The 14,958-nt window shown below is 44.8% G+C and overlaps 1 protein-coding gene across 1 annotated transcript in view; it reads left to right on the top strand.

Moving 5' to 3' along the window:
• The window catches only part of CDO1 (cysteine dioxygenase type 1), a gene marked incomplete at its 5' end in the record, with an annotated part of 11,147 nt that extends 1,218 nt beyond the window's left edge, over nucleotides 1-9,929 (top strand). Inside the window, 3 exon segments of the mRNA XM_014591529.1 lie at nucleotides 1,157-1,311; nucleotides 8,128-8,297; nucleotides 9,227-9,929. Coding sequence (XP_014447015.1) covers nucleotides 1,157-1,311; nucleotides 8,128-8,297; nucleotides 9,227-9,256 — 355 coding nt within the window.
• Between the last annotated feature and the right edge of the window lie 5,029 nt (nucleotides 9,930-14,958).

Raw genomic sequence — 14,958 nt, 5'->3', positions numbered from 1 at the left:
CCAGACAGACAGAGAGAGACATAGAGACAGAAAGCGAGAAATCACCCCCCAGTGGGGATGGTCACGCCGCAATCCCTTCTCCTCCATTCTCCTCTCGGGATCTTGGGCACGCACGCACACGTGCCCGACGTGAGTTTTAAGCCACCGGGTCCGGGACACGAACCGCGGTCGACTATGTGGGAGTCCAGCGACATAGCCATTACGCTAACTGCTGGTTCCCTCCAGACCCATTTTTGATGGGGAAAAGGAAACGCCAGTTTATAAGGAGTTAGAAGGCTAGGCCTGTAAAGCATGTTCATTTAATCCTAGAATAAAGTTTTCATTCATCTCTCACTATATTTTGAAAGCAGGTTATATGTCAGGAGTAGGACTAGGCTCTGTGGATTTAGAAAACTAGTTCTTATGGTACATACATAAATTAATAGTAGAAAGTGTATGAAATACCAAAACATATATAGGTTCATAATACTTTAACCAACCCGATAGCTGCTACTACTCCTTCATACACTTAAATATGCTTACTGAAGGGTTACATGAAGAAATCCTTTCTTTCCCCACTCCAGTTTTCTTCTCCCACGAACAATGGTTGGTAATCACGAGAATCCTCAATCTACAAAGGGTTACCATTGTACAGAATATACTTTAATTTTAAGATGGTAACGCACATACACTTGCCTTCCTCCTCCCCGAAGGAAGGAGGAGAACCTGGGGGGAAACAGTAGGAGTGAAGTGAGCGTCTCAGGGCGTTGCAGTTACTATAGACGGCCATCTGTATCCTTCCTGAAACTTCTCTAATGTGCTTTCATCACCGAATTCTGGTCTACCTTAAGTGAGTTATTAAAAACTGTATTGGGGGAAGATAAAAGGTTGTGTTTGTCTTCTTGCTAGCAAAGTAGCAGTATAAGGCTAAAAAGGAGCGGTTTCTTAGAGGCACACAGCAAAACTACCCTTCTCTGCATTGGTACAGACAGTGCATTGCTGTTTGTCTTGAACGATGAGGAGCTATAAGCTGATGACCATTTAAGAACCCATCTGAAGCGTATATTAGCCAGGAGACAGCCTGCTGATGGGTGCAGCACCCAGCCTGGGCGGACTGTTAGGCAGGCGTGGGCACCAGACTCCCTGCTGAGTTCGCTGTCCTTCTGTGCACACGCAGCAGTATTCATGACCACACGGACTCCCACTGCTTCCTGAAGATGCTGCAGGGAAACCTGAAGGAGACGTTGTTTGCCTGGCCTGACAAAAAAGCCAATGAGATGACCAAGAAGTCCGAAAGAATCTTGAGGGAAAACCAGTGTGCCTACATCAACGGTAACACCAGCTCCTCTTTCTAAGGGCAAGTGGGAAAAACCGTGAACACCTGTCTGACATGGGGGTTACTGACATGGATCATGAAGGCAGGGCTAACTGCTTGGGAAATAACCGCAGCAGGTTTTGTTTAAGCCTTTGCACCTGGGTTGGAACCACTTATCCAAAACACGTAAACAGATTAGCATCCACCAAAAAGTCATTCACCTGCCAAGACTTGGCGCTATTAGAATTGAAGATGAATTTGCATGACTACAAGAGTTAGGTCTGGAAGTGATTAAGAATGTTAGCTAGACTGTTTTTCCAAAATGCATATAGCATCCCTAAGAGAGTATCCTTGAGGGAAATCTACAAAACACATTACTCTGCAGTAATTTATAGGTATCTTACGAAGAATTCATTCTTTCCCCTACATGTGGCTTGGGATAGCAAAATGCTTTTCAGGAGAGGCAGTGATTAATGTCTGTATTCCAAAAGGATATAGTAATGTCCCGAAAAGCTCATTAAAACTTAAAGTTCAGTATTGGCCTTGATACTCAGTGCAGAGCGTCAGTTTAGGTATGCAAGTCACTTACAAAGGTCGGATTGTACGGAAAGTTCATTCTCCTCTACATTAAACATAAGGGTGTTCTCTAGCAGGAAACTCCTTCATTTGCTCAGGAATTTGAGGGTTGCTCTGTAAGGCACACCAGGTTTCTAGAACAAGTTTGCTGCCTGTACCATTCATGACAGAGCCAGAAGGCTGTCAGAATAACTTCTTTCAGCTGGAGTCAGGGTCTATGTGACAGCAGATGAGATCTTAAAGAATGTGCAAGTCCCCCCCCCTTTTTTTTAAAGAGATTTTTCCTATAGAGCACATGTGCTCACCAGAGAGGAGAGAGAGAGAAAGCAAGAAATCACTCCCTAGGGGGATGGCCACATGCCATCTATTCTCCATTCTCCCCTTGAGATTTTGAGCACACATGCATATGCGCCTGGCATGAGTTCAAAGCCACCGGATTCAGGACCCAAAATGCGGCTGATACATGGGAGTCTGGCGACGTAACCGTGACGCCGTCTGCTGATCCCAGTATGTGAGCTTTTTCAAGGATCGCCAAGATGCAAGCCTGTGGAAGCCACCGTGGGGAGATGGGGAGATGCAGGCTGGGCTTCTGCCATCGTGTGAGCATGACGAACCCATGTTAGCGCTGCAGCAGCTGCCTGCTCCGCTGAGCTGTTCTGATTTTTTTCCCCATAGATGTTTCAAATTCTGGTTTTTATGTGAAATTTCGCCAGTCAGTACAATAGTGGATGGAATCTGCTAAATATTTCTGTAGACTAATTACTCAAGATAAAAGTCACAAATTTTCTACCTCTGATTTTTATAGATACAGGAATAAGGATAGAGGTGAATAGTGATGACAGGGAAGGATGTTTCAAGTCCAGGGGCAAGCAAAAATGAAGGCACAGTTGTTGTAACAAAACAAAGGAAACTTTTGAGGAACTGGGGGGCGGGAAGAAGAAGGGGCATGAACAGGGAGTGGCAGTCAGGTTGAATGAGATCAGGACACCTGGACCTTCAAGACCAGCTTATAGTGAGAGCTTTCTTGGTCAGCAGGTCATAACTGATTTGTTAGCAGCATGGACCCTCGGGTGGAGGGAAGAGTTGGGGCAAGGGTACCAAGCTGCCTCTTTTTTTTTTTTTTTTTTGGTAATTTTCTCAGTCTTCATGGTGAATTTTTCTAGGCCAGCCATTTTCTCTTCTATGTCTGAGATTCTATTTTTCGTATGATCTAATCTGCTTTTAATACTTTCAAGGGAGATTTTGACTTCTTGTTTTATAGCCGTCATCTCTAACAGGTCCCTATGATTCTTTGGGTCCGGGACACGAACCGCGGTCGACTACGTGGGAGTCCAGCGACATAGCCATTATGCTAACTGCTGGTTCCCCCAAGCTGCCTCTTAAAGGACAAAAGAACAGGCCTGCACCTAATTGGCCTAAACATACCAGGAAACGTTCAGTACTACTGGGACAGATACTCCATGCACATAAAAGGAAAGGAGGCAAAGATCAAAATATAATCACGATACTGTGGTTACTTATTTATTTTTTTGGTGAGGTTTTTGCTACAGGGTGCATGCTATCACCAGAAAGAGAGAGAGAGAGAAAGCAAGAATTCACCTCCCAGGGGGGATGGCCACGCCAAATCCCTTCTCCTCCATGCTCTTCTCGGGATCTTGGGCACGCATGCACACGTGCCTGGTGTGCGTTTAAGCCACCAGGTCTGGGACTCGAACCAGGTCGACTAAATGGGAGTCCAACAACATAGCCATTATGCCAACTGCTGGTCCCAATCCTGTGGTCATTAATAATAAAGATCATATATGAGCCCAGGGGCTTCTCTAAGGGATGGGTGATCTGTGCTTTGCAGGGTCCTTACAGGATCATCTAGTTCACATCGGATGGCATGTGCACCTGCAGTTGGAGAAACATAATTGTTTGTATAAAGGGCAGCCAGTTCTTAGAATGTCGAACATTTGTTCAAAATTGTGCTTAAGCCGGTGTCTTGTGAAAGTAATAAGCCATAGGATCACAGAGTTTACAGATCTGAGAATTGGGCCCCATGTTTAGCAATGAGGAACACTGAAGATTATAAAGTTGTGACTTGTTCAACGATAACCTCATGAGGCACTGGGACTAGAATGTATGCCTTCTGCTTCTAGGCTTTAGTTTTTTTTTTTTTTTTTCTTCTTCTTCTTTTTTTGGAAAAGTTTTTGCTATAGAGCACGTGTGTGCACCAGAAAGAGAGAGACGGAGACAGAAAGTGAGAAATCACTGCCCCTGGAGGGGATGACCACACCGCAGTCACTTCTCTTCCATTCTCCTCTTGGGATCTTGGGCATGCACGCACATGTGCCCGGCGTGAGTTTAAGCTGCCGGGTCCAGGACTCGAACCGTGGTCCACTATGTGGGAGTCCAGTGACATAGCTATTACACTAACTGCTGGTCTCTAGGCTTTAGTTTTTATTATATTCACTTGTGGAGCTAGATCATTAAGCATTAGGTAAACCAGCCACACTGTCTAGAGGTTAAGGGAGATTGGCAACTTGAAAAACACACTGGGCGTATGTGTGTTCATGCCCTAAACCCTAACAGGGTAGAGAAACGAAGAAGGGACTCTGGTGTGACCATACTTCACTAGAGTCTTTTGTCTTCCTTCCATCTCTGTGGCAAGAACAAACTCCCTATGGCAATTAAAAAGCATAGGGGCAGGATCATCAGATGGCGTAATGGTCATGTCACTGGATTCTCACGTAGTCGACCATGGTTCAAGTCCTGGATCCAGTGGCTTAAAATTCATGCTAGGTGCATGTGCATGCATGCCCAAAATACCAAGAAAAGAATGGAGGAGAAGGGATTGTGGCATGGCCATCCCTCCTGGAAGGGTGATTTCTTGCTTTCTGTCTGTCTCTCTGGTGAGTGCATGTGCCCTGTAGTAAAACTCTTTAAAGGGGGTGGGGGGGTGGAGGCAAAAGGCCACATTGGGTACCTGCATTAATTACCCTGATTTCCTGCCTTGATTAATCCCTCAAACTCTTCCCTGATTGAATAAATTTCTTCTCACTGCATTAAAAAAACAAAACAAAAACTTAAAATGAATCTTTTTTTTTTAAACCCTCTTGAAGCCATCTCTCCCAGGGCCTTTGAGAGCTTCAGCAAAGATGAGTGTATGCAGAGGCCAGGGCTCAGCTGTCATCTGAGGATCGCTCTTACGTCATCCTGACCCTTCCCCTCATTCTCTCCTGCGGTTGGATCCCGTGTCTGCTGACCTTGTGTTTTCTCTCTTGGCTTGTGTCCTGGTTCTGCTTGAGCACGTTCTCCATTGGCTCTATGGATTCATGGAAGGTACATTTTTGAGACCTCATGTATCTAAAAACCTTCGTGTTCCACGGTTGCAACTTGATTGATAGTTTAACTGGCTATGGGTTATGACCTGGCCAACACCTCCCCTCAAACATCATCTTTGCCTTTTGTTCTTTGGATGCCTGGTGCCATTCTGGGTCCTGAATCTGTGGAAACTACTTTATTTCTGGACACTTTGGAGATCATCTCTTGTTTTCTGCTGTCTGTCTCCAGTATCAAGATTTCTTAGCGCTGTATCTTGTTTGATGACTTATTCATTATGTTAGAAACTCAGCATTCTTTTTCTCTGGAAATTTGTGTCCTTCAATTGGTCTAGAGGTTAAGGGAGATTGGCAACTTGAAAAACACACTGGGCGTATGTGTGTTCATGCCCTAAACCCTAACAGGGTAGAGAAACGAAGAAGGGACTCTGGTGTGACCATACTTCACTAGAGTCTTTTGTCTTCCTTCCATCTCTGTGGCAAGAACAAACTCCCTATGGCAATTAAAAAGCATAGGGGCAGGATCATCAGATGGCGTAATGGTCATGTCACTGGATTCTCACGTAGTCGACCATGGTTCAAGTCCTGGATCCAGTGGCTTAAAATTCATGCTAGGTGCATGTGCATGCATGCCCAAAATACCAAGAAAAGAATGGAGGAGAAGGGATTGTGGCATGGCCATCCCTCCTGGAAGGGTGATTTCTTGCTTTCTGTCTGTCTCTCTGGTGAGTGCATGTGCCCTGTAGTAAAACTCTTTAAAGGGGGTGGGGGGGTGGAGGCAAAAGGCCACATTGGGTACCTGCATTAATTACCCTGATTTCCTGCCTTGATTAATCCCTCAAACTCTTCCCTGATTGAATAAATTTCTTCTCACTGCATTAAAAAAACAAAACAAAAACTTAAAATGAATCTTTTTTTTTTAAACCCTCTTGAAGCCATCTCTCCCAGGGCCTTTGAGAGCTTCAGCAAAGATGAGTGTATGCAGAGGCCAGGGCTCAGCTGTCATCTGAGGATCGCTCTTACGTCATCCTGACCCTTCCCCTCATTCTCTCCTGCGGTTGGATCCCGTGTCTGCTGACCTTGTGTTTTCTCTCTTGGCTTGTGTCCTGGTTCTGCTTGAGCACGTTCTCCATTGGCTCTATGGATTCATGGAAGGTACATTTTTGAGACCTCATGTATCTAAAAACCTTCGTGTTCCACGGTTGCAACTTGATTGATAGTTTAACTGGCTATGGGTTATGACCTGGCCAACACCTCCCCTCAAACATCATCTTTGCCTTTTGTTCTTTGGATGCCTGGTGCCATTCTGGGTCCTGAATCTGTGGAAACTACTTTATTTCTGGACACTTTGGAGATCATCTCTTGTTTTCTGCTGTCTGTCTCCAGTATCAAGATTTCTTAGCGCTGTATCTTGTTTGATGACTTATTCATTATGTTAGAAACTCAGCATTCTTTTTCTCTGGAAATTTGTGTCCTTCAATTGAAGAAAATATTCTCAGGTTATTTCTTTGACTTTTGTGTTGTCGTCATTGTTCTGTTTCTGAACCTCCTGCTGAGATACCAAGCTTCCTGAACTATTCTTCCGACTTTCTCCTCTTTCTCTTTCTATTGCTGTCCTTTTGTTCTTTGAGTCTTCCTACCTATTCTGTTAGCTTTTAAAGGTACCCATCCAAGATCTTATTTCTAGAAGGTCTCAGTTTCATGATCTTCTCTGTGGTGTTTTCTCCTATTCTTCTGAGGGCATCAGTACTTGGCCTCTTAGAAGTTTGTTCCAGGTTGCCTTTTTCAGACTGGTCCACCCCTGTCCTTCCTTGCTCAACTGTCTGGCGGCTGTGGCTGGGTACTCGTATCTAAAAACCAGGGTAGTTTTGAACCTGAGTCGGGCTTGTCAACTGGATTTTATTCTAAAATAATCTGGCAGGGCCTTTTCCCGAAACTCCAAATGACAACATTTTTAGCCTTGAGTCAATTGGACTCCATGAGAAGTGGCTTTCCATCTTCTGGAAGAGCAAAAATTCTGTCCAGCAGTGTTCTGGCAGCGAGGTGGTGACTCAGCATGGACCATGCAAATTTTTGCTTAATTCACCTGGGTTTCATCTTCTGCCTACCTCAAAGTTCATCTTTTATACTCTTTATCTGGAAACTAGATCTCAGTCTTCTCTTGTAGAAAAAGAGAATTGTAGAAAGTAGTTTAGGACTCTAGTTTCTAAATTGGCTTTCAGCCAGTTCTTGTATTTTTATCCCCATGTTCACCCTCTTTTCAGAAGTATCTGGGCTGCCAATTCCTGAGCTGTTTGGGAATTTCAAGATATAAATCAGGTTGTTTCTTGGCCTTCCTCACAAATGGCTCAGGATCTAGCATTCTTTGCTCCCTAAAACCATCCATCTACTTCCCAGTTTTCAAATTTTTATTCTCTTTTTATGTTTTTGTGTGTGTGTGCGTGTGTGCTTGCAGGCAGGCAGGTGCGTGCGTGTGTGTGTGTTGACATCCTTTTTATTTTACTACAGCTGAAGGGAGTCTTCAGTAAGGAGCAGAGGCTGATGCATGTGTGTGGCTTACTATCTTTAGTTAATAGTTCAATTCTAACTAATTTTTATTAATTCCACTTGCATCAAAATTGACTTGTGGGCTAACTGTGGCTCAAGTCCTAGACTTAGTGGCGTGAAATTCATGCTAGTTGCATGTGCCTATGTGCCCAAGATCCCAGGAGGAGAGTGGAGAAGGAATTACAGCATGGGCATCCCTTCCGAGGGATGATCTCTCACTTTGCCTCTCACTATCTCTGTCTCTCTCAGGCTAGCATACGTGCCCTAAGACGAAAATCTCTTTAAAAAATTTTTTTTTCTTATTCGTGATCTTCTGCGGTTAGCAGAATTTCTATTGAAAGTGGTCTCCTAAGCTCCAGCATGTATTCCCTGTCAAACATTGTTCAGATTCTATCGGCTTGCATCGAGTGGAGAACATCAGCCACACGGAGCCCGCTGTGAGCCTTCACCTGTACAGTCCGCCCTTTGACTCCTGCCATACTTTTGATCAAAGGACGGGACATAAAAACAAAGTCACCATGACATTCCACAGCAAATTTGGAACCAGGACTCCACTAGTAAGTATAATTTCTTTCTCCTTTGGCTTTAATACTTTGTAGATTGGCAACATACATTGTTTTGTTGTTGCTCTAAATATTACTTGACTATCTTAATTTTTCAGTATTCCTAAACTGAAGAAAGAGATGAACTGTAATTCAAGGGGAAGGCCCCATATACTTAATTGTTTTCTTTTAAGTTTGCAGACTATATTTTGAGTTTACTTAAAAAATCCATTAAATTAGTTTCAAAGAATTGTTAATTGAGAAATTTCCAAATGAATACTTATTCCTTAAAATGTTTTATCTTCACTTATTTGGGAAGTAAAAAGTGAAGACTATATATAATACTACTGCTTTGACTTACTGTTCGTATGTCTGATTTGCTGGGACAACTCAAATCAGCTGCATAGTTAACCTTTCTAAAGCTGAGACCCCATTCTGATGATATATAACTAATGAAAATTGTCTGGTTTGGTGCCTGTGTTCTTATTTGAGTTGTGATATTTAGACAACAAATAATTGGGAGTAGACTACACTCAGTATATGTTCCTACCTGAGAGATAGCCATTTCCACCTCAAAGTCAACCCACATGAACATGGTGTGTGTCTTCTACCTCTGGTGAAGTCAACTAGCCATTTAGAAGGCTGGTTTTTATTTATTGACAGTAATTGGAATGTCCAGAAATAGGCAATGCATGAAAAGAGACCTAAAATAATCCCCATGAATCTTAGGAAAGCACAGGCTTTGAGAAGCTGGGGAAGAATCTTCTCAAGTTATTGCTTCATCTTTGTCTTACACATTTCAACCTAAAATATTATCACAGGAACAAAAGGAAAGGAGTCCGTTGCCAAAGCTGACTGTTCAGACACTGCTGGAAAAGCAGCGCAGAACAAGCTCAGATGTCCTGTGTAAAGATTCTTACGGAGCTTTCCCCCCTTTCTTACAGACCACTTCAGGTTCACTGGAGAACAACTAAGGAGCAACAGACCCGCAGAGGTTTTCCGTTCAGGTGTGCTGCACGTCTGTCTTGGACAGGGAGGCCTTCCATCGTGTGCTCTTCCGTAACTAGATAGGCCCATACCTAGAGCTACAGTAAAGCAGATGCCGGTTGTCAGGCGTTAAGTAAGCACATTCTGCTCTGAGCTGCTGCAAAAGAAAAGCCCACGCACTCACTCTTTTTCAAGGCCAAATCAGCTGCTCGCCGGATTCTGTCCTCTTAATTCCTCTGAAAGTGTTCTGGGAGTATCAGGGGTTTTTTTATAGCTTTTGAAAACACTTTGGTCTCTGAACTGTAATTGTCAGTAGTAAAAACAAGAAACCATAGACATTAAATGCTACCCGGAGAAATAAGTGTAGATCTCTTTAAAATACTTTGTTCTTAATATTTGAAGAAAATTTTTTGAATCAGTGGATTTATTTTTTTTCAATCTTATTTTACAAATTTCTTCTCAATGAGTAATAGAAAAACTTAAGGCATTTTGCCATTTAGTAATGATATGAAGAGCAAAGGATTTAGAAAAGTACGACGTACCCAAACTCACAACAAACCCAAACATTAACTCATGTCTCTGTCCTATGGTTATAGTCAAAGACTTTGTACTGATACCAAAATTGCCAAATAATTTTAATAAAACTGGATTTGAACACAATTTGATGTTGTCTCTCTGAGTAACATGATTAAAAACTATAAAGAGCCAGCCCATAGCACAGGGTTAAGCACTGTCCTTAGGGAACAGCATCTCACATGGCTGACTGCAGCTTGAATCCCAGCCCTGACGACCTGAAAAACATGACCAGCCAGACACGTGTGTTCATAGGCCCAGAGACTGACAGGCTGGAGAAAGGGAGGAAAGGAACTGCAGTGTGACCACGCCCTGCTGGGGATGTTTTCTCTCTGTCCTCCCAGAACTTCCTCTTCCACCCTCCCACTCTTTGGTGAGCTCACCCTCTAGCAATTAAAAAAATTATGTAAATCCTAGTTTTTCAGCTTTAGATGGAGTAACAAAAGTTCTGAAGAAAACTGCCTTTACGATATAAATATGAGAGGCACCAAAAAATGCACTCTGCAGCAACCTGCCTTCCCGTGTTTCACTCGGCCAGAGATGCCAACCTGAGGGCCCCTGGCCCTGGTGTGGCTCTTGGACAGGCTCAGTTTTGCCTGAAAATGTGTATGTGTGTAAATATGAATTGGCTTCCAGCATTTAGAAACGAGATTTTGCAGACAGTGGTGAGGGATTCTAGCTTCTTGAAAACTGGGTGTCTGGAACAAAACTCCGCACTGCATTCTCACTGGTTTCAGCGAGCGAGGCTGCCCCCTCCCCCACACACAGGGCTGGGCCTCCACTCTGCTGCAGCTCCTAGCTCACCTGTGTGCCTTGAGTTACCTACAAAGCTCACCTATGCATTTGAGTTTGCTGCCCTGCTGCAGGCAGTTTTTAGTGGTTCGCTGGAACAATGCCTCCCTTTAATTTCCCAAGGGGATGGGGACAGGATTGGGAGACAAGCAGCATCAGTGGGGTCTTCATGCCGTCATCCTACCAGCCCTGCAGCCAGCCAAGACCAGGGCATGCCCCTGCTCACCCTGTTGAGGTAGACATGGAACACGGACCTGGGTCTTCCCATACAGCCTCCAGCATCACGCAGGACCACCCCTGCTACCCACACCGCCGGGGCTAGGCCCATGTGTGCCCTGATTTGAGCATTACACCACATCTGCATGTATTGAAAAGTCACACTGTACCCCATAAATGTGTACAACTATTACATGTTAATCAAAAACCAGAATTTATCATCTCTAAAAACTTAATTTAAAAACAAAGTCACCTAAAAATTCTATATAGGTTATTGTTTATAGAATTGTGTGCATAGAATTTATATATTTACATGTTGGCTTTCATATTTGAGAAGGAGTTAACATTCAGTGTTTACTATATATTCAACATTAAGTTTTTTTAATGTACTGACAAGATTCTGAAAAACTATCTCAGTGAGTTAGGTTTTGCATTGGTTTGCTGCTGCTGTAACACATTACCTAGTGGCCTAAGTGGGTCAGAAGCCTGACAGTTTGATCATACTCAAATCAAGACATTCTCAGGGCTGCCCTTTTTAGCTTCTGTTAGGTGTTGTGTTCCTGCTTTTTGTTTTTTTCTGCTTCAAGTGACTGCCAGCATCCGTGGCTCCTGCCTATTCCTCCATTTTCTTTCTTTTTTTCTTTTTGGAGAGATTTTTTGCTATAGGGTGTGGGTGTTTGCTGGACAGACAGAGACAGAAAGCAAGAAATCAACTGCCGCCCCCCCTGCCCACCCCAAGCAGGGACAGCCACACCTGCAATCCCTTCTCCTCCACTCTCCTCTTGGGACCTTAGGCATGCATGCACACACATGCACCTGGGCATGAGTTTCAAGCTGCCGGGTCCAGAATTCAAACCATTGTTGGCCACATGGAGTCCATTGTCTTAACCACTATACCGTCTCCTGGCTCGCCTTCCTCCTTTTTCAAAGCCAGCAGTGACAGGTCGGTCCCACATCCCATCTCTCCCACGTACTGTTCATGTGGTTAGATGATATCTCCATTTCAAGGTTGTTCCCCTCCTCGCATTTGTAAAGTCTCTTTGCCACACAAGGTAATGTGTTCATAGGCTCTGGGGGTTGGGAGGTGAGTGCCTTTGACAGGGCATTCTGTCTGTCACGGTCTACTCTCCTGCCCTAATGAGCCATCTCCATCCCGCGTTCAACGTAGATTCTCCCACCCCCAAATTCCCAAAGTGTCTCATCACGTTGTCAACTCAGCATCCAAACATCTTGTCTAAATTGTATACTTTAGGTTTGGGGGAAACTCTTGTTATAATCCATCTAGGACACAATTTCTATGTCTATGTAGACTATTGAGATGATAAGGCAACTTGCCAAAAGTTATCCAGCCAAGATACAGAGCAAGCACTTAGAGCCCGGATTTCATCTCAAGCAACCTTCTTCTAGAATTCATTATGGTTAATGTTAGGCCTTTCAAGTTAAGAGAACCCATTTTCTCGTATCCCATTATATCAAAGTAAGTATAGGATAGTAGTACATTTCATACACATTGTATACTTTAGTGTTGACTGAATAGCACTTTAAACACAAGTCACACCCTAGGTATGACAGTAATGACAAAATGTAAATTTCAGGATCCTTGGGAATGTGAGGCTTAGCCCAAGTGGCCACGCTGCCTGCCTGCCGGCCCTGCCTCTCCCCCCATTCTCCATGACTGCCCTGCTCTGTACTGCCTGTGACAGCATTCACACAAGAGCAGACCTGTCCCTTCTCCGGAGCTCGGCCTTTGCCTGGGTCACAGGGGTGTCTGCACGCAGCAGGTGGCAATGGCAGCAAGCTGAGAAAGAGCTTTGAGAGCTGGAGTCACTCGGTGCTAGAGCATGCACGATGTGAAGGTTAGACCTGAGGCCAGAAGAGGAAGAGGAGCAGACCCTGTAGGGAGACAGGGAGAGGTGGGTGGGCTGCAGACCCCTCAGCACTCAGTCGTGCTCCCTGCCCGCCCTCATCCCACCCTTGTCAGCGAGGGCCTGAGCGTGTGCACTTACTGTCCCCTCTGCCTGTAGTGCCTGTCCCCCACTGCTCACAGGCGGGCTTGTTCTTGCCCTTCAGATTGCAGCTCAGATGCCATCTCCCTAGAGAGGATCTCTCCATCTGTCCTACCTGAAACTGAAATCTCCAACTGAAGCACTGGAGATTGGAGAGGCCAGTTCGAAGCATTTATCTGGAATGTGTCAGTTCTTTTTTCTCTCCTATATTATCTGGACCTTCCTGCTACGATGCAAGCTCCATAAGGATAAAGACGTGTTTCTTTCACTGCTGTATCCTAAGCACTGAGACTATACCTGACACAGAGTAGGTACTCAAGATTCATGAAGTGATGGAAAAACCTCCACCTCCTTACAAGATAATTTTATGTTAATATATGGTCTTTTTTTTTTGGAGAGGTTTTTGCTATAGGGCGCGTGCGCTCACCAGAGAGACAGAGAGACAGAAAGAGAGAAATCACCCACCAGCGGGATGGCCACACAACAATCCTTTCTCCTCCATTCTCCTCTCGGGATCTTGGGCACACACACACTTGCGCCCAGCATGAGTATAAGCCACCAGGTCTGGGACTTGAACCACGGTCAATTACATGGGAGTTCAGCAACATAGCCATTACGCTAACTGCTGGTCCCAATATATGGTCTTTTCTGTGTGCCACCAAATTGAACATGCCAGGTCGCTGTTAAGTGTCAGAACCCCAAGGATCATATCCTAGCCCACTGACTTCTTCCCTGAACCCCACATCAGACACTTGCCTTTTGGTGTGGGCCGTTAACCATGTACTGCGGCGAACTTGGTGATGAATGAAAAGGCTTTGTGTATCCCGTGGGAGAGCACAGCATGGATTATTCTATTTAGCAATGGTGCTTAGCTTTTTTTTGAATCAGGACCTCTTTGAAAATCTCTGAATGCTAAAGAACTTCTCTCCAGAAAGGCTGCATACAATAGAGGAGCATAGGATTTCAGAAAAGATTCACAGACCTGCAGAAGGCCTCTCGGGACCTCGGTTAAAGAGCCCTACCCTAATGAGCCAAGGCTTGTGGGAAACGGTGGCTGTTTGGTGTTGCTTTCTGAGAGTAAGAGGGCATTAGCATGCTGGTCAACGAGTTGACCTTTTAGAGAGTGTAGTGGGATTTCCAGGAAACCCCAGAACATGAGCTACCTGGTCCCAGGCACGTCCGCATGTTTCACAAGACCGTCCCTCTGTTTCTAAAGACATGAAAGACGTTTTACACATTCACAGCTTTAGCCAGTTGGCAGAAACTGCCTTTAGAAAAACGTGTGTGAGAGTGTGAAAAAGCCAGACGGACACACAAGGGCAGACGTGTGAGTCCGCCAAATGAGGTACCAAGAACAGCTCTTTCACAGAAACAGAAGGATCGCGGTTACCAGGAGTGGGGGAGGGAGCTACTGACTATGGGATGGAGTTTGGGTGAGGACGATGGTAAGGTTTGGGGGATGGGTGGTGGAGATGGGTAACAACACTGTGAATGCACTTAATGCCACTGAATTGCTCATTTACAAATGGCTAAAATAAACCTCTTTTCTCACAATAAAAAAAAATCTAAAAATGTGTACATGGGAAAAGGGAGAAAGAGGAGGAATAGATGAGACATACTGATCACAGAAAATGCAAAAGCCGTGAAAGGCAGAGGGTCAAAGTCTTTCCTATTCCCAGACACTCAGTTTCGCTCTCTAGTTTCCTCATGTTTTTCTCTCAATTTTTATGCACAGGGCAGCTTCTGCAATGCATGCTGTGCCCCCACACGGACATCTTTCCGTGTCAGAACACAGGCAGCTCCCTCGCTCTGTGGCAATGACACTTGTGCGGCGTCCCATCGTGTGAAGGTGACGTCGTCCTCTGCTACGCTTTCACTGTATTTCCTCCCTCGACCATCACAGACAACTCTGCAGCAGGTGACCACCTCTGCCGTTTCACAGATACTGGTTGGCATTTTCTTCATTGCAAAACAAACCAGATAACAGGCCCCAGGGAATGGGTAACAGCAAAGGCCACAGCAGCACCGCCGCCCAAGGGCTTCCCTTCAGGGCAGAGCCTGCCGCGGGATGTCCTCATGTTCATTTCGGCCAGCTCCACACT

Source organism: Tupaia chinensis, unplaced genomic scaffold, assembly GCF_000334495.1.
Source record: "Tupaia chinensis unplaced genomic scaffold, TupChi_1.0 Scaffold000591_1, whole genome shotgun sequence".
In the NCBI taxonomy this organism is placed as follows: domain Eukaryota; kingdom Metazoa; phylum Chordata; class Mammalia; order Scandentia; family Tupaiidae; genus Tupaia; species Tupaia belangeri.
This window is presented reverse-complemented; position numbering and strand designations above follow the sequence as displayed.